Consider the following 20,523-nt stretch of genomic DNA (forward strand, 5'->3'; position numbering starts at 1 on the left):
CGATAGGGAAGGTGTTGCCACCCGGAGGGGTAGGCGCGAGGGACGGGTGTTTTCCGCTGTGTGTGCTGCACTCTGGTGGTGGAAGTGTGAAAAATAAAGTTGACTGGAAGCAGCCGTTCGCCGTGTTCTTTTTTGGTATTGAAATCCTTAAGCAAAGATTGATTTAAGCTGCTTTTGTATCGATATAAGCAGACCAAATTGGCTGGCGGGAGATGAAAAGGGCATCCTAGTAACCGGGTATCGTACTAACGGAACTAATTATATCATAAAAGACTAGAAATTTGCCGGGAAATGAAAATAGTATCGTAATAAGTAGTAATTCGTTTTAACCGATATCGATATAACGAGACTTTACTGTATATGCGTAAAACTGACATTTTCCGGTATACGCATATAACGGATTTCGCTTATATCGGACAAAACCAGTGGGAACAATTGAATCCGATATATCCGAGTTTTACTGTAGTTCATAGTCATCTAACTTTTTCAGCTGTGAGGACCATATACAGATAGTGATGTTTCTCACTGTCTCCTCGCGCTATTACCAGGTAGCCTACATACCAGAAGAAGCAGGTTTATTGACCATTTACCTGAGGGCCTTCAACGCACTCCATGCTCAGAACATAACCAAGCACATCCTGGTGCAGAACCTGCTTTCGGATGCGGTTCTTTACGCAACACCTCGGGACACTTTGGTCAATAAGACGGTCACTCTGCTGGCTTCTGTGACACCCAGATCACATCCAGTGGAGTGCTCGTGGGAATTTAATGATGGTTCCGCTCCAGTTCATACCAACACCACAACTGTGGGTTACGTGTACAGGAACCCAGGACACTACATGGTGCAAGTAGGTTTATTGATCTTAAAGGAGGTTCGAGTTCTGTGTAGTATTTGTACTACAGTTTATTTTTCCTCTTTTCTAGGTGAACTGCAGTAACCTAGTGAGTTGGGTGTTGGCTCAGGTGGAAGTAAAGATCAGCGTGTTAGAGTGCGAGGAGCCAGAGGTACAGGTGGTTCAAGCACCCCGCCTCGCCATCTGGAGATCCCAGCCCACTTTTGTGGAGGCCACCGTGGATCTGAAAGGCTGTGTCATCTACGGGGCACAGTACCTGTGGCAACTTCTCTCAACACCATCCTGTGATAATGACCTACTTTTTGCATCTGGGGTCTCGGCTCAACCCTCTCAGCCATCGCGTAGTGCAGTCATTGATCTCCCCGTGGAGGTAGACGTGCGGCGGCTACAGCTGTCGTTGCCTAAAATGGCGCTGGCTACAGGGAACTATACTTTGGTGTTTTCTCTGTCATATGAAGGCGTTCCATTACGGAAGGTTGCCTGTCTGCAACTTAGCGTCATGGCTGCAAGGTCAGTGAGAACATGTTTTGTCACCCTGTGATTCTTTTTTGAAGTTTCATCAGTATTTCATGTGTGTCTGTCTAACACTGGTATTTTTTAATTTTTTTTTTGCTAGAGTGAATATTTTCCAATTTTCTATCATTACCTTTTTATTTTATGAATGACCTGAGCATTATTCTCATATGTTTTTCTCATAGGCTCTTTTCTTAGCCTTTTTTTAAATATATACATATATACCTTTTGTTGTGTTGTTTTATCGCGTCACTGTAGGTTTTATGCTTTCTTTGTATCACTTTGAGATTTCTGTAATGTAAAGTGCAATATAAATAACATTTATTATTATTATTATGTACCATCATCATTTACTTTATTCACACATTAAATTCAGACTTTATGCCCTATATAATGACAAATGACTAGAAAATAGCATAAAAACAATCACCACACTGTTCAATAAATACATTTTACAACAAAGCAATCAAATCAAAAAGACATTTCAAGACACATTTTGGACCTAAAAGCTCTTTTATGGAAAGAAAACTTATAAGCAAGCAAATGTTGAATTAGTTGTACATCAATTGTATTTCTCTGCTGTTCTCTGACAGGCTTATGCCCATCATCGAAGGTGGTACCTACAGGGTGTGGTCCAATACTCAGGACCTCCAGCTCAGCGCAGAGCAGTCCTACGACCCCAACATGGACCCGGATAACCAGTCACTACTCCGCTACCACTGGGAGTGCCAAAGCACCTCAAAGGTGAGGACATGCATGCAAAAAAAAACTAAACAAAAACGCTGAGATAAATTACTTCACATGGTACGTGTACAACAAAAGTACCTTTAGTTAGAGACACAGAAAACACTAATCGGTGCTGATGCGGTGGACCACAAGATGCAGAGGCAGGTGAAGCAGTTTAAGAGAATGTATTCTCTCTAAAAAAAAACAACAAAGAGGGTCCGAGATGGTCCTCTGGCTGGGCAGGCAGGGCAATACCGTGACTAGGACAGAGGATTACAGCTTAGCAGTTCCCTGCAGACTGGCGGGGAAGCGAACCAGCAGCACACGGCTTCATCCACTCAGCCTAAGTAGGGGGCTGCGTGATGAGATGCAGGTGTGTCCAGCTAGCCCAGCTCCCGCCGAGCGGCCAACTGCTGGAGGAACGAGAGAGAGAGAGAGAGAGAAACAGGGACGAGCACAACAAGGCACAGCAGTAGATGATCCTTACAGGACCTTCTCGACCCAGACAACACACTTGCGACCGTCAAAATAAGAGCGCTTTGGGCCAAACCGTGAAGAATCAGTGCATCATGTCGGACCACATCATGCATTTTAATGTATGCGTATAATAATATAATATTCCACTTTGAAATTGTGTTACATTGGTAGAACCTGGTGCTCACTTAAGCAGTGACTCAGACTCAAACTCCGTATGTGGAATGGAATGGAATGGAATGGAATGGCCTTTATTGTCATTATACAAGATGTACAACAAGATTGGAGAGCTTCTCCTTTCAGTGCAGTAGTCAAGTTTTAAAAAAAGTATATAAAAGTAGAGTAAAAAAGACAATTTAACAAGATATATACAAGATATATACACAAGATATACACATAGTATTACACAGGAGCATATGCTATACCAGAGGTAGGGAACCTATGGCTCGGGAGCCAGGTAGGGCTCTTTTGATGACTGTATCTGGCTCTCAAGCATTTCTTACCACAATAAAAATGTATTTTTGCTAACATTTTAAAGTAAACATCACAGAAATGACTGTTAAAAATAATATTAAAAATCAACAACTTTCTTATGCAGTTTAATTCGTCCATCTATTTTCTACTGCAATACGGCCGACCATATCCATCTTTCCTGATATTTTCCAGGTCAAACACCAAAACTCGATTATTACTGGGTAATGCGGTAGTCTACCTCGGTCATTGAGATGTCAACATGTAAATATAAACTTTTCTCCTTTAGTCAAATAGTCACCTAGCTAAAGCTGCAGAACCAAGCCTTCTGGCAAAGATGGCCAAAAGAATTAAATATACTGAGTATGGTGCAAAACTATGCAAGTTGCATTAATGGCAACAAGTATTTGATTTATTATTAGACACTGCGCTGCTCACGAAAGTGTGCTGGCCACACCCCATTGGCGTGGGGTAGTGTGCCTGGTCTACGTAATTAGAGCCCATTATATCTAGAACTGTTGGTCTTACATAAAAATGCACACATTTTATTGCATTCAATGTTTAAAAATATGTATATGGCTCTCACAGATACACATTTTAAAATATCTGGCCTTCATGGCTCTCTTAGCCAAAAAGGTTCCCGACCCCTGTGCTATACTTACATTGTGTAGTGTTGACTTTCAACATTGTGATACCGGTTTTGTTCTTGTTTTTTTTTTTGTGTTCTCCACATTTGGCTTTAATCTATTGAAAATGGAAAATTTCCACACAAAAAACATCTGCGCCAGTGGATTCATAATGTAGTTTGGTACTCCTTTTGTGCTCTGGAAAAGTTATATAACGCTCATCTGGTTGTGAGCCCCGAATGAAGTGAAGAGGAATTCACAGTTTAGGACACGTTGCAAGTTTTTGTGTTTGGATGTAGAGTAGAGTGTGAATTCATTTCGTGTTTTTCACACTCAACACATCCTAGCCTGGGTGGGAGCACATTCTCTCTGTAGACCACAAAATAAGACCCAGTAGGATGGGTGTGTCCGGCACAAATGTGTGTGTGTGTGTCTGTGTGTGTGTGCTGCCTTTCTAAGCAGGCAGGCATTTAAAGGGTTATGCAACTGTTAAATGATCAACTCAGCCTTTCGCAGCTGGCACTTGGCTCCTCACCCTAACAATTACACTTGAGCATCACACACACACACACACACACACACACAAACTGAAAGGTCTTGGATAATAACACATACAGCGTTGTGATGCTTTTAATGCTGAGTCATTCCAAACGACAACATCTTCATCTTACCGCAGTTTTGCAAAACGTTATCATGATTTCTGCAGACTTCCTGTGGGACTACCCAACATTAACATTCCTTTTAAACATGCATACAGTAAAATGGCCATCATTGGATGCCATTGGTGACGCCATCTTCACCACTTGGACCAATAGCGTCCTGGAAACACTCGCATCAAGCATGCCCAAACCAACTTGAAGTGATTCACAAGACGACTCAAGGCTGCTCATTACTGAGTCCTACATGCTGGCGTTCGTTGGTTCTTCTGTTGCAGGCATGTGTTTGGCCAGCTATGTGGGGCGGGTTGAGCATAAAATAAAGTTGACTGGAAGCAGCCGTTCGCCGTGTTCTTTTTTGGTATTGAAATCCTTAAGCATTATTGCCCACTTTTAATGCAGTTCGGCGCAGGATCAGATATATCGACAGTCCGGTTATATCGATATTTTTTCAGACTCCCGACAATATCGATATAACGAGACTTTACTGTATTTCAGTTTAATTGCGCTACTTGCACAAAATCCAATCCAATCCACTTTCTTTATATAGCACATTTTATAAACCGAGTTTCCAAAGTGCTGCACAGACTAGTAAAATTAAAAAGTTTTAAAGTAAGAAATAAAATAGTAAAATAGATATTAAAATATTAAAAACAAGAATCAAAGCAATAAAAGTATAAAACATAAATAACAATTACAATAAAAACGAAGAACTAAAAGACACAGGACCATACGACTCACTCCGAGTTAAAAGCCAGAGAATAAAAGCGGGTTTTAAGACGAGACTTAAAACTTTCGATGTTGGGGGGCCTTTTTTACTTGGGAGGGGAGATAGTTCCATAGTTTGGGGCCAACCACAGAAAAGGCTCGGTCCCCCCCTGGTCTTAAGTCTCGTCTTAGGCACCACAAGTTGGAGCTGGCCCTCGGAACTTGGATGAGGTCCGAGATGTATTTGGGGGCCAGCCCATTCAATGCCTTAAAAACAAACAATAAAATTTTAGAAGGTAAATTCTAGCTATTTTTCAACTGGCCTTAATATTTTGATCAGGTCTGTATATAAATAATTCTTGAATGTATATTTTTGTTCTTAAAATACAGTAAAAAAAAAAAAGACAAATTTCACACAAAGTAGCAACTGTGATTCATTTCATCAAAATGTTTAATTATATTTGTTTGACAGCCCTCGTATGAGTTTTCTGAACATAAATATCCATCCTCATGTCTTCCTGCAGGGTCCTCAGCACTGCTCCACCCTGACCTTTGATTTGGGGTCCAGCCGTCCTGTCCTGGGGATTTCTGGCATCGAGTTGGAGGAAGATGTGGAATACACTTTCAAATTGACTATCAGCAAAGACGGAATGACACCAGAGTCCACCACACAAACTGTGAGTTTACATGAAAATACATCCTCCCAGCTAGTGAGTCCTTTTATTTGTTTTCATTCATTCATTGATATGCAAAAATGGTCTTCACTATTCTATTACTGGAACCTCTGTTAGTGTCCGCCCCAGTTACTGTGTCAAACATTCATGCCAAAATGTACACTAAATGTAAGTTAGCTTACAATATGCCGCATGTCTCGTCATTTAATTAATGCACTGCATTAGTCTAACTATGTTTTTTGTATTTTTACAATTTTAGTTTTATGTACTAAAAACAATTCCAAAAGTACAATGACAAATGAAAGCAATAAATAAACATTTAAGGTCACTTTGACCTTCCCTGTTCCCAAAAAATACGACCATCTTCAAAACCACTATCCTGTTTTGTCATGAGTTATTTCTTCAATCAATAGTGTTTCTGTCATGAGTTATTTCTTTAATCCATAGTGTTTCCCAACCTTTTTTAATCAAAACGCTGGAACTTGCAACTTTTCTTTGGCTCCATTTGGGTTATTGAGGTGAGAAACACTATTGCAATGAAGAAATAACTCATGGCAAAACAAGAAGGTGGCGTTGGAAGAGGAAGGCGTTCATCTCGTTGCCACGTCATGTCTTTAAGAACAATCACATCTTCAGTGAAGTAACATTAAATGTTCATGTATCCTGTTCATTAATCATTATATGTAATTACTTTCATGATGATTTTTTTTAATATATGTAAAATTATAAAAATTAACATTTTTGGCTTTTTGGACTAGATGAATTAGATTTACATAACATCAGGGTGTCATGATCTTGAGACATTCATCCATCTTTTACCGCTTACACAAGGGTCACAAGCGTGCTGGAGCCTATCCCAGTTGTCTCCGGGCAAGAGGCGGGGTACACCCTGCACTGGTGGCCAGCCAATCACAGGGCACATATAGACAAACAACCATTCACACTCACATTCATACCTATGGACAATTTGGAGTCGCTAATTAACCTAGCATGTTTTTGGAATGTGGGAGGAAACCGGAGTACCCGGAGAACATGCAAACTCCACACAGACATGGAATCGAACTTGGGTCTCCTAGCTTTGAGGCCTGCACGCTAACAACTTGTCTGCCGTGCAGCCATTATATTGAGACATGAGACACCTAATTTACATTATTTCAGATGGGGAAAAAAAGTATTCAGTTAGCGTCTCTTTTGGTTAGAGTCGGACCTTCTGGAAAAGAATCAATGACGCTAACCAAGGCGGCCGCTGTACTGTGCAACTATAGTCATAATTTATTTTATGCAGCCATAATTTAGGCAACCTAAGACAGCAATGAGTGAATAAATAAACAGAAATGGTCGACAGGAAGACTGCAGTTCAATTCCCAGTTCTAGTGTGTGACGTTTATTTGTGTAATTTTTATGGATGCTGCGGGAGACAAAGAGTGAGCAATAAAACACAAAAAGCAAAACAAATGTGTTCAGAAATACTGTACATATACACTGCTGGTACTTCTTTTTTTTTTGGTGAGTGAGACACAGTCTGATGGGGAGGGAGGCACATATGTAGAGACTTTTGCAATAGCTGAGGTCAAAGGTCACATTAAGTTGTGTTTTGCTGGGTACTTGTTTTAACTGTCATAACATTTGTCTCACTCTATGCAAAAAAAAAAAAAGTATATACGGCATCCTGACAATTAATTAGCTAAATGATGGAGTATGCGTGGCGCAGGTTTGTTTCTCTACTTAAAATAATGAATTGGTTCACAGAAGAAGAACAGATGGTTGTGAAATGTAATATAAATGTTAGCCAGTGTTTTCATGGATCACCCATTGCATTTTATTCAATTGACTTAATGGTGGAAAATTCTAGTCATCAAATCTTTTTCTTTACACTGTTTTGTTTAGTGTGTTGGTGTGTCTTTTTCATAGGTGCTTCTTCAGAGTGGTCACATCCCTATGGTGTATCTGGAGTGTGTGTCCTGCAGGGCGCAGTCCATCTACGAAGTCAGTCAGAATTCGTATGTCTACCTCAAAGGAACCTGCACCAATTGCCAGGGCGTTCACCGCGGGGTAAAAAACACACACATGACTCTTCTACTGCAGCTATGACCCGAGAGGTCAGGACACCAATGAGGTCTTCCTCTTCATGCAGCATCTGTTATTTTGACATTTATGTTGCATGTATTAGTGGCTGAGGTCATTGTATAAGTGGAGCCCAGAGAGAATCAGTCATGTTTTTACTAAAACAGGAAAAGACAAAATAGTTGGTGCTCAAGTGTATCCCCCACTTGCTTCACTTTGGAGTTTAATTTCATGTCTTTATTCTGAAATTTGCAAAATCCAACTATATTTTGCTGTTTCTCCTTCCCAGAGATGGACTGCCATGACGTTGCAAAAAGAGACCCTGATCCTGGACTCCTCCTCGACCACTACAAGAAGTGACGGTATGAATCTGGTGCTGCGGCAGGGTGTCCTTCGCCACGGAGTCTCCTACATCTTCACCTTGCATGTAACCGACGACGCACTGGATGATGAAGGTGCTGCTTCTATTACGCTGCACTACAACATGCCACCGGCCGGTGGGGAGTGTCACCTGAGAGCGGGAGGGGACGCGGAAGGGGACAACGGCGATGGAGATGGTGGGGGTCGGAGGATTCGAACACTGCTGGACAGAGTACACTTCAACTGCTCTGGTACGGAATTTATATGAATTTATGACATCACACACTAATCAGTTGATTCATCAATAATTTTTAACTTAAGAAGATCAGCAAGAGTTTGTATATTAGCATGCCTTTATAGCAGAGGTCTCAAACTCAATTTACTTGGGGGCCACTGGAGCTAGGGTCTGGGCGAGACTGGGTCGCATCAGGTTTTCCCAAAAAAAAAAAAAAAAACCACATTTATTAAAAACAGAAAAATGAATAAACTTTGCTTTGGTTTCGATTTTCTACAAGAAAAGCTCTGATAAAACATTCCACTGTTCTCAAATATCTTTATTTTTATTTTTCTGCACAAAATAAGATGAAAAATAAATAAACAAATCAAGAATAAAGAAAATCAATCAGTAATAAATAAATATAATAATAATAATAAAACGGCAAATAATAAAAACTTAAGAAACCACATATAGTTGGTGGGTAGACAAATTATTTTTTTTTCAGATTAAAATTGACAAAGCATTATTAGAGCCCTGTAGACATGACAAAACACGACTATAGTCACATTTATACTATTTTTAAATCCAACATATTGCGCAACTGCGGGGTCTTGAGACACATGCTAACTCGCAAACTAGAGCGCTAGCGACCTAAACGGTAGCCTTCAAGTTATTTCCTTTAAACTTAAATAGCCAAAAACGTACCACTTCCACACGGATAGGGAGGTTAACTATTAACAGTTATTTAACCTTTAACATGAACATTAATCAAACGTAATATTTTTTTCTGGGTACATGATACCATACAGCATCCATATCGCACTAACATTAAACTTTCATATCAAGGCGGGGGCCTCAAACGAGTGTCCTGCGGGCCACATTTGGCCCGCGGGCCGCGTGTTTGAGACCCCTGCTTTATAGTTTCTTCTATTTTTCTCTATTAACAGGTTACAGTGATCGAGGCATCTCAGAGTCACCTTTACTCTACAGTTTGTTAGTGACACGCTGCAGGGAAGACTACTGTGAAGAGTTCTGTGTGTACAAAGGCAGCAGTCCAGAGCATTCAGCATTTCTTCCGCCGGGCTTCAGCTCAGCCCGACACCGCGTTGCTGTGTCCATCACAGTCGAGGACCTTCAAGGAGCAGCAATCACTGCTCTGAACAAGTAACTATTTCATTTCTTGGAGGTTGTGAAATATATAGCCATCTGTAAATATGGCTAATGTAGAAAACATCATTACCGTACGTGTGTGCACAGATCCATCGAGGTGGGGCTGCCCCATCCACCATCTGAGTACACAAGTCTTCCCCACTGGCTGGCAGACCTGACTGACAGTAAACTCAAACAGCTGCTGGAGCAAGGAGACTCTCAAAGAGTCAGGGAGCTTTCCTTGGCTCTTATTACCGTCCTAAATGAGGTAGGAAAGGCCTTGACGCGGAAAATTGTATTCTATACAGTTCATGACTTTATGATAATGTCGTGTCACCAGACCCATGAGACAGGTTCATACTGATGTTGTGTTTTTGCAGAGTAACAAAACAGTCCCAACACTAGATCGCTAGTCGCTACTTTGAGCATCTCAGGCGGCATTAGAAGCAACTTTGGGGTTGTAAGATGTTTGCAAATTCCCAGGTCCCTTGTTGTTTTGGGCTTGTTTTCAGAGTGTTAGTCACATGTTTCTTTTGCGAAACCTGGCAACATATCTCTGTGTCTCGGCTGCAAACGCCAAATTGTGCTATCGCCGGCCACGGAGAGCAAGTTTCCAATGGTATAATCCAGTGATTTTCAACCACTGTGCCGCGGCACACTAGTGTGCCTTGAGAAATTGTCAGGTGTGCCGTGAGGAATTATCCAATATCACTTTTTATAATTAACATTTATTAATCATCATTTGCAAATATTATGTCAATATCCACGTATACGTGGACCCAAATATTCCAATTGCATTTGGTTTATTTGCTCAAATGGAAAAATAATTTAACCTTTGTATACGCCTCATTCCGAAAGAATAGTGCCAATCCCAATGAATATATAATCGGATTAACAGGGATGGAATATTCCTTTCCCCAATCCGACTGAGGTATCTTGTAGCCGCTCAAACGGAAAGTTGTCACGGTGCGTTCTTCTTCTTCTGTACTTTATTGGCGGTTGGCAAGCAGCTTTCGTGTGCATTAGCGCCATCTGTGGAACAGAATCTAAACCCTTCTATACGCCATTCATAAGTCCATAAGTCAAAAGAAAATATATATCTATATAAAACATGTACCCAGTTGAATTATAAAATATTAGCAAGCTTGAATTTGATCCTTTTCCTGGTTAAATTTATCATATCGCATGCTCAGATATGACGTAACACGCAGCTCCAGACGTTCTTCACTTTTAAAAATGGAGGCCAGCAATCGGCACTGGACTGATACGGAAAGTTTGTTTTTGATCCAAACTAAATTTCAAGACTGGACAAACGAAAAACTGGCAATACGGAATTATTCCAACAAGTGAAAGAACAACCGGGGAAGTCGGTATTACGTGATGTTGGTGTTTACGCTTTACTGGGCATGCCCTATTGACTACTCTGGTTGATTATAGCGACGCATGTAGACAAGAGATTGGAATATTCCTTTCCATGTATACCATTGTTTCCGGAAAAGTCATTGGGAAAGAGAAAAACTCCTCATGTAAACATGGCTACTGTGGAGTGTCCGTGGTGTAAAGACTGGCAGAGCAATGTAATATCGGTCCGTGTGGCAACACCTAGCTCCTTCCTCCTTTAGACTTAGTGATGTTTTCCAATGTAAAAAAACGTGCCGTGGCTCAAAAAAGGTTGAAAACCACTGGTATAATCTGTGTATGTTAATCTGTCTTTTAAAAAGACAAGCAATTTAACTGGTTGCACATGTGCAATTAGATGAAAAATCTACTTTCAATGTCTCAAATTGAAAAAAATCAGGAATGCTTTTGTGATCGATTAGACTGCTCCGGATAAAGTAACAATATAATAAAGTAACATGCACACACTCAGAGATATCATGCTGAAATGATCGATGGTGATGATGTACGAGCGGCCAATGATTGCGCAAAAGCAGTACCGGAGATGTCGGCCAAAAATATGCAAATTGTGATGATGAAATCGCAGATTATTTGATCTCAAAGAATTTTTTGAATGTATATCCCTATTTTAAAAAAAATGCTGATTTCTCCATGTGTGTCGCAACAGTACGAGCAGGGCAAGGAGTCCACTCAGGTGTCCCTTGCCGAGAGGGGCTACCGAGTAAGAATCCGCAGCAACATCACCAGGGCTCTGACTTCACTGGACCTGAACTCTGTGAATGACATTCAGCAAACCTCTGCGGCGCTAGCACAGTGCACGGTGAGTGCAAAAAAAAGAGAAGTTGTGAAAAAGAAGATAATTATTTTTTTGTTTTTTTAGGCGGTGAGTCGGGAGTTCATCTGCGAAGAGTGTCAGAACAGCACTCTCAACAAACTTGAGTCCATGTTAGAGATTCTACAAAACGACACCAAGCAGGGAACGGTTACTCCGACGGAGATAGCTGACAACATCCTAAACATCATGGGTAAGAAATCTGTGGAACACTGCAGTTTTTGGTCTTGGCTTCTTATCTTCATTAATTGTATTTATATGACAAAGCTTTTATTTGTCCTTATTAGTATTATTATTCCTACCAAGAATTGCTGTGGGATTTGTGTTTGTAGGCATTATCTTTTTTGTCATATTTGAAAGATCATTCACTATTATTATTTGTGGTGTATATGTATTCTTGCCAAGGCTATTCACAGTAATTGTTTGTGGCAATCGTTACACGGATGATGTTGCAATAACATTTTGTAATATATCAAAGTTGTAAAAGTTCCATCGCTGCTAAAACTACTTATTTGGCAACGATGTACAGCACGTTTAAGTCCAATATGCCATTTTGCCTGCTCAAATGTTTTATATCTGTAATAGGCCCATGGTTTTTACTATTTATACCCTTGAATACAGAACACAGAAACCGTTTGTCCTTTTGACTAGTAAAGATCATAAATCATGACCGTTAACGCATTAAACCTGGCTTCTACGTCGAGGCACCAGCGGAGGAGCAAAATGGGTGGCGGATAGGAAGTGACGTTGGGGGTTCAGAGTTGAGTTTTACTTTGTTGTGGATCGTGACCGATAATGATGATGATTATTATAACTGTCTGGTGCTGGTCTCACCAACAATTACTGACACCTAGTGACCAATGTAGAATACTACATTCGCAATTTGAATTGTAATCTTAACGACTTGTGTTTGCTTGTGTTCATTCCTTCATTTTTATGCTTGAAAATTTAGGTCAAAAATATGTATCATTTTCTTAAAGGGGACCTGTTATGCTATTGAGTTGTGGACCCCAAAAGAGTAGTCAGCATCAGTAGAAAAACTAATGCACAGCCATCCACAACTTCTTTCGGGGCTCATTTCAAGTTGTGAAAACTTAATTATCTGACGTTTTGGCAGAATTTAACACGCGAATACAACATTGTAACATCATTTATAGGTCAGAAAATTGGAAAAGGCTGAATAGCTCATATTTTTTAACTAATAACGGTAATGGTAATGGTTTTATTTCATTTGAACATGCATCAGATTACAATTGAATGCATCCCATAATCAGTTCACAGTTCCACATTTCCAAAAGGAGTAGGAAGAAGCAAAGCTTATTAAATCTTACCCCTCCATCTGGTACTTTTACAATCAGTAACTGTTACATTTGTTCACTTCCTGCTTTCCATAATACAGTTTAAGGTTTTTTTTTGTTTTGTTTTTTAATAATCATATAATAATATGAGCATCCAATGCCATAATGGGCACCATAGTAAGTGTCAATATAGTGATATATACAGCACATCATGACTGGTTCAAGACTCTTCATTTTACTTTTATTAGTAATTTTATTATACTTAATTTTAATTTTTTTATTAGGAATATTATGTTAAATATGTTAATTTCAGTAAAGTTGAAATGTTATTTTTGTCAAATTATTATGAGGAAAAATGACTATAATTTGGGGAAATTAGGTTGTGGCAAAGGTAATATGACAATAAAGTAAAAATATTATGGGAATTAAGTCATCATTACAATAAGATAAGACGAACGTTGAAATAGAAAATTTAAAAAAAAAATGCAGAAATGCTATGAGAACATGGTCATATTGTACTATTATTATTATTATTACTATTATACTATTATAACTGTTACATTTGTTCACTTCCTGCTTTCCATAATACAGTTTTTTAAATTTTTTTTTTTTTAATAATGCACCGTGTACCGAAGTACGAGGTGATGCGACCATACAATGACATAATGGGTACCATAGTAACTGTTAATATAGTGATATATATATGACTGGTTCAATACTTTATAATAATAATAGCTAACTAATAAACTAATTGAACTAATAAACAGCATGATTTATTCATTACTATGCAATGTTTGAAAAAACCTAATCAAGTGAAGCCGCAATAATGAAACCGCAATGCTATTGATTGACATACATATATATATATATATATATATATATATATATATATATATATATATATATATATATATATATATTACAGAGTGAAAAAAAATGTCACTCATCTCACTCATCTCCACTTCTCTAACTTTCCAAAATCTAAGGTGATCTGATCCATCAAGTCAGCCAGTCGGCGTCTTACGTCCAACCCGCCTATGTGGATTCACCATCATTCCTGTCTACCTCCCCGTTGTCCTCCTCCGGTTCATACCATGGAGGCATTCTGTTGGACCCCTCTCCTTCCTCCTTGGAGCCACACCCACTGCGAGTGGCGGCCAAAGCCTACAGCCTGTCGTCGGTCCTGATGCTGATCCTGATGCATTGCCGCGTCCTCAATGAGGAGCCACTTGTGCTAAGGGGAGCAGAGATTGCTGCCACGGGAAAACTGGCCGACCCCCAGAGTCTGCTCTGTTACCATGGCAACAGCAACCCAGGTGGGGTATTTATTCAGTGTGAAGCGACTACACATTTCTTCACCGTACTCGCTGTAGAAGGTTGCTACGACAAGAAGGGATGTTAAGATCAATGTGTCAACACGGTGTCATCGTGTCTGCTTTCAGAGTGTCAGCGCTTCTCCATCCCCAGAGCGTTCAACAGCAGTCTGGGAAGAGCTGCCGCGGGAAAAAGTGTCATGCAGTTACTCTTCCAGGTAACCCCGGTAAACATGACCACACTTAACTTTTCACCTCCCGCTTCAACATACGCCGTCTTCTCCATGACATTTTCCTCACAGTTGGAGTCCAATCCTTTCCCCTTCAACTACGTAGCCAACTACACCGTCTCCACAGAAGTGGCATCCATGGAGTTCCGCACTGAAAATGGCACCCAGATTCCCATCTCTGGACTGGACGACAATCTTGCCATCACTGTCGCCATTAACAACAGAAGCGGAGGAGAGCTCGGCACAGATACTTCCAATGCAGGAGAAGTTCCCGTAGCTGGAACTGTAAACATCAGCCATTGTGACTCTGTCATCGTCAGGGTAACCACAGGGAACAGCCACCGACAGGCTGGATTGTTTGTGCAGCTCAACTTCACCTCTTTAGAAGGTGAGTTCAAACATTGTGTCCCAATGTTTTCTTACAAAGAAAACAATGCATCTAATGTTACACATCAACATAATAACTATACATAATTATGAAAACAAAGGTACTTAAAGTACAGCAATCAGTAAGGAAATACGAGGCTTATTACTGACCTAAATTGACATATGAGCTCAAATGGCAATTGAATATGCATCAAAAAGATGCACAGAGCTCTATGATGTGTTCAAGTCCAACAAATACGTTATTGCTGAGGATAAAAGAACATACAAATTCAATGTGGGCTTTCTAACAGTCAAGAAACAAATTATAGGTTTATACAGCTCGGAAAATGCACTAATCAGTCACGTAGTCGTGCAATTTTAAATGTTTATTCACATACCCCCTGTGCAATCAGCGTGGACCTACCCACTTTGGGAACGTTGGTGTCAGAGCAAAGGCAAGGCATCACTTATAAAAATGACAAAGGATTGCTAATGATGTACGGTGTAGTGGTTAGCGCGCAGATCTCGCAGCTAGGAGACCCGAGTTCAATCCCACCCTCGGCCATCTCTTTGTGGAGTTTGCATGTTCTCCCTGTGCATGCGTGGGTTTTCTCCGGGTACTCCGGTTTCCTCCCACATTCCAAAAACATGCTAGGTTAATTGGCGACTCCAAATTGTCCATAGGTATGAATGTGAGTGTGAATGGTTGTTTGTCTATATGTGTCCTGTGATTGGCTGGCCACCAGTCTAGGGTCTACCCCTCCTCACGCCCGAAGACAGCTGGGATAGTCTCCAGCACCCCCTCCCGCAATCCTCATGAGGAAAAAGCGGTAGAAAATGAATGAATGAATGAATGTCTCAAGATCATGGCTGCACGGCAGATGAGTTGTTAGCGTGCAGGCCACAGAGTTAGGAGACCCAAGTTCGATTCCATGCCTGTGTGGAGTTTGCATGTTCTCCCCATACATGTTGGTTTTTCTCCGGGTACTCCGGTTTTCTCCCACATTCCAAAAACATGCTAGGTTAATTGGCAACTCCAAATTGTCCATAGGTATGAATGTGAGTGTGAATGGTTGTTTGTCTATATGTGCCCTGTGATTGGCTGGCGACCAGTCCAGGGTGTACCCAGGTATATCCCAGACAGCTGGGATAGGCTCCAGCACCCCACGCGACCCTTGTGAGGATAAGCAGTAGAAAATGAATGAATGAATGAATGAATGAATGAATGCTAATGATGTAGGCTGCACGTGGTTAGCGCGCAGCCCTCACAGCTAGGAGACCCGAGTTCAATCCCACCCTCCGTCATCTCTGTGTGGAGTTTGCATGTGCATACGTGCTTTTTTCTCCGGATATTCCGGTTTCCTCCCACATTCCAAAAACATGCTAGGTTAATTGGCGACTCCAAATTGTCCATAGGTATGAATGTGAGTGTGAATGGTTGTTTGTCTATATGTGCCCTGTGATTGGCTGGCGACCAGTCCAGGGTGTACCCCTCCTCACGCCCGAAGACAGCTGGGATAGGCTCCAGCACCCCCCGCGACCCTCGTGAGGAAAAGCGGTAGAAAATGAATGAATGAATGCTAATGGTGTAGGCTGCACGGCGGTCTAGTGGTTAGCGTGCAGACCTCACAGCTAGGAGACCCGAGTTCAATCCCACCCTCCGTCATCTCTGTGTGGAGTTTGCATGTGCATACGTGCTTTTTTCTCCGGATATTCCGGTTTCCTCTCACATTCCAAAAACATGCTAGGTTAATTGGCGACTCCAAATTGTCCATAGGTATGAATGTGAGTGTGAATGGTTGTTTGTTTATATGTGCCCTGTGATTGGCTGGTGTACCCCGCCTCTCACCCGAGGAAGCTGGGATAGGCTCCAGTTCCTCGTGAGGATGAGCGGTAGAAAATGAATGAATAAATGAATGCTAATGATGTATCATGAACAAAACAGTGTTTTCTATCGTATCTTTCTCCAGACACCAAAGGGGGGACAAAAGGAAACAAAGATAATGAGGAGCCATATATCGAAGCCTACCTTCATTCCCATGAAAAGCCAAATGAATTCAACTGCACCGACAAAAAACGTATCACCCTCAGTATGACCCAGGACTTTGATCACAAGAAATACACCTTCTTCCTGTCGCCTGAGTAAGAAGCCCTCATTAAAGACAGATCATCGACACGATTGTAGCTGAGAATGAATATTCAGTACATTTCTACTTTGTGTTCCACAGGTTGTATGACACCACACTGGACTATTTTATCAACGTAAGCACGCCTTGCGGCCCCACATCGCGGCCTTCTGGCGTTCACCTTGAGGTGGGGCTGTTTGTCTTGCTGTGCCAGTACTTTAGCGAGAGCGAGAAGCAGTGGCAAACAGACGGCATGGTGCCCCTGCCCGAAACAAATGCCAGCAGAGCCTATTGCCGCACCAGGCACCTCACAACCTTTGCCGGTGGCCTCTTTGTACCGCCTAATGCAATCAGCTTCATAGTACCGGTCAGTACCAGACCCATCGAAATTCCCCTAAGATTATCACACCTTAACTGTGTTCATCATCTCTCTCAGGAGCGATCCGGCCCACCAAGCTTAGTGGTGCTGCTAGTGTGCGTGTTGGGCTTCCTCAGCTACGTCGTTGCTGCTGCCATCTTGCACAAGTTGGATCAGTTGGACTTACGCCGAGCTGGTGTGGTTCCTTTGTGTGGCACTGATGGACTCTTTAAATATGAGGTTCAGGTCAAAACTGGATGGAGTCGTGGGGCAGGTAAACTGTTGTAGAAGAATATTAAATACATTGTTGTCATTGATAAATGACCATTATATTTAGTTATGCTCTGTCCAGCCATTGGGGCAGATGGTATTATTGATTATTATTATATTATATTATATTTATTTATTATATTATAATATTCATTTATTATATTATAATATTCATTTATTATATTATAATATTTATTTATTATATTATAATATTTATTATATTATAACATTCATTTATTATATTATAATATTTATTTATTATATTATAATATTCATTTATTATATTATAATATTTATTTATTATATTGTAATATTTATTTTGTATTATAATATTTGTTTTGTATTATAATATTTATTTATTTTATTAGATTATTATTATTTATTATTATTGATCTAAATGCCGTAACATGCTAAACAAATTTGCTCCGCCAAGGAAAAGTGTATGCAAATTTGGAGTGGCCGGTCCGGAGCAGGAGGGGATAGAAAAGAAGAAAAAATAAAGGGGGGAGTGTAGGAACAAGAGTGGGACAATACAAAGAGAGACGATAACAACAATTGTATCTGTTTGAATGGCCGCCCCCCTCCCTTACAATGATTTAATTACAATTTCAGGCACAACAGCTCATGTGGGAATCAACCTGTATGGCCGTGAGGGCCGCACTGGACACCGCCATCTGGACAGCAGGGGAGCCTTTGCACGCAATGCTCTCGACATATTCCATATCGCTACAGACACGAGCCTGGGAAGTGTGTGGAAAATACGCATTTGGCATGACAACAAGGGTAACTGCATAAACCAGACTGGTGTAAAAAGGAAGTCTTCCATTTAAGGATCTCCTATGGTGTCTCTCTTCCAGGTCTGTCCCCAGCATGGATGTTACAGTATGTCTTGGTCAAGGACTTACAAACAGGAAGCAGTTACTACTTCCTGATTGAGGAGTGGCTGTCAGTAGACAATGAGAGAACTGATGGTTGGGTAGAAATGGAGGTGGAGGCCTCAGGTAAAGGATTTAGAATTTAAATCTGGATGCCAGATGCTGATAAAATGACTTAATTTGCTAATATAATGTCGATTGTCGAAATATTTTCAGTTCAATTAATCACACATAACTCCCTCTTCATCCCTGACCCTGCATTGGGTTTTTTCTCAGAAGAGGCAGCGCTTCGCCAGTTTCCCCGCCTCCTGCGGTGTGAGCTGCAGAGGGCGCTGTGTGAGAGTCACTTGTGGCTGTCGCTGTGGGAGAAGCCCCCTCGCAGCCCCTTCACTCGCTTGCAGAGAGCCACGTGCTGTGCTTTGTTGCTGCAGCTCTTTTTGGTCTTCAACACACTATGGTGCAGCATCGTGATTGACAAGAGATACAGGTGTGTGTGTGTGTGTGTGTGTGTGTACGTTTTGGTTAATTTGTCAACGTTTCTTATGTTGAACCATCCAGATTTAATAACACCCACCCAACTAATCCACCGGACTAAAATTTGCTATGACATAGACATAGACTTTCCTTATTGTCATTGTCAATTGCCAACGAAATGTCGTTGCCTGGCTCCCGTAATAATAAATAATAAATAATAAATAATAAATAATAAATAATAAATAATAAATAATAAATAATAAATAATAAATAATAAATAATAAATAATAAATAATAAATAATAAATAATAAATAATAAATATCTCGCCCGAAGACAGCTGGGATAGGCTCCAGCACCCCCGCGACCTTTGTGAGGAAAAAGCGGTAGAAAATGAATGAATTAAATAATAAATAATAAATATCTCGCCCGAAGACAGCTGGGATAGGCTCCAGCACCCCTGCGACCCTTGTGAGGAAAAAGCGGTAGAAAATGAATGAATTAATGAAATAATAAATAATAAATAATAAATATAAATAATAAATAATAAATAATAAATAATAAATAATAAATAATAAATAATAAATAATAAATAATAAATAATAAATATCTCATCTGAAGACAGCTGGGATAGGCTCCAGCACCCCCCGCAACCCTCGTGAGGAAAAAGCGGTAGAAAATGAATGAATGAATGAATTAAATAATAAATAATAAATAATAAATAATAAATAATAAATAATAAATATCTCGTCTGAAGACAGCTGGGATAGGCTCCAGCACCCCCTGCGACCCTCGTGAGGAAAAAGCGGTAGAAAATGAATGAATGAATTAAATAATAAATAATAAATAATAAATAATAAATAATAAATAATAAATAATAAATAATAAATAATAAATAATAAATAATAAATAATAAATAATAAATAATAAATAATAAATAATAAATAATAATGTGGAGAATAAATAGATTACATCAAATATGAACAATGTACAGAGTAAACAGTAATTTGTACAAATAATTTAAATAATTTAGAATAAATAACAATAATTAAAAATTTTGGTTGTTCGTGTGGGCAGGTAGAGGGGCTTATTTGGCACTGAGCAGTCTGATGGCCAGGGGGAAGTAGCTGTCTCTAAACCTGGTTGTTCTACAGCGGATGTTACAGAGCTTTCTCTCTGATGCCAGGCGAGAAAACAGTCCATGCTAGGGGGGTATGTGGGGGTCAGAGTACATCCGACGGGCTCTCTTAATGGGGGGGAAGCGGGGTCCCAATGACTGGGTGGGTGTGGTGCTCCAAATGTATTTTTGGTCAGCCTCCATAAATAAATGAATGCAATTGAAATGTAATAAAAACTGTATTCATGGTCAGGAGATAGACACTCATTGAATCAAGTTATAATTCATTATGCTTCTGTATTGTTCCCTTATGAATTATGCATTTTTAAAAAATGTGGACTTTTAAAAAAATGTTGGAATATGCTGTCTGACTATT

General features: G+C 40.2%; 1 protein-coding gene across 2 annotated transcripts in view; it reads left to right on the top strand.

Annotated features, from left to right (window-relative positions):
- The window catches only part of pkd1a (polycystic kidney disease 1a), a 71,870-nt gene that overhangs the window by 36,397 nt on the left and 14,950 nt on the right, over positions 1 to 20,523 (top strand). For both annotated transcript variants that reach the window (XM_058090334.2, XM_078793177.1), the window contains 19 exons: positions 549 to 848; positions 925 to 1,364; positions 1,961 to 2,111; positions 5,553 to 5,705; positions 7,614 to 7,754; positions 8,056 to 8,377; positions 9,291 to 9,507; positions 9,601 to 9,760; positions 11,558 to 11,710; positions 11,771 to 11,915; positions 14,007 to 14,336; positions 14,463 to 14,551; positions 14,636 to 14,951; positions 16,900 to 17,071; positions 17,158 to 17,422; positions 17,492 to 17,687; positions 18,296 to 18,466; positions 18,541 to 18,684; positions 18,835 to 19,045. In XM_058090334.2, the coding sequence (XP_057946317.2) occupies positions 549 to 848; positions 925 to 1,364; positions 1,961 to 2,111; positions 5,553 to 5,705; positions 7,614 to 7,754; positions 8,056 to 8,377; positions 9,291 to 9,507; positions 9,601 to 9,760; positions 11,558 to 11,710; positions 11,771 to 11,915; positions 14,007 to 14,336; positions 14,463 to 14,551; positions 14,636 to 14,951; positions 16,900 to 17,071; positions 17,158 to 17,422; positions 17,492 to 17,687; positions 18,296 to 18,466; positions 18,541 to 18,684; positions 18,835 to 19,045 (4,076 nt within the window). The remainder of the gene's footprint in view (positions 1 to 548; positions 849 to 924; positions 1,365 to 1,960; positions 2,112 to 5,552; positions 5,706 to 7,613; positions 7,755 to 8,055; positions 8,378 to 9,290; positions 9,508 to 9,600; positions 9,761 to 11,557; positions 11,711 to 11,770; positions 11,916 to 14,006; positions 14,337 to 14,462; positions 14,552 to 14,635; positions 14,952 to 16,899; positions 17,072 to 17,157; positions 17,423 to 17,491; positions 17,688 to 18,295; positions 18,467 to 18,540; positions 18,685 to 18,834; positions 19,046 to 20,523) is intronic.

Source organism: Doryrhamphus excisus, linkage group LG9 (genome assembly GCF_037039965.1).
Source record: "Doryrhamphus excisus strain RoL-2023G ecotype Guam linkage group LG9, RoL_Dexc_Guam_v1.1, whole genome shotgun sequence".
In the NCBI taxonomy this organism is placed as follows: domain Eukaryota; kingdom Metazoa; phylum Chordata; class Actinopteri; order Syngnathiformes; family Syngnathidae; genus Doryrhamphus; species Doryrhamphus excisus.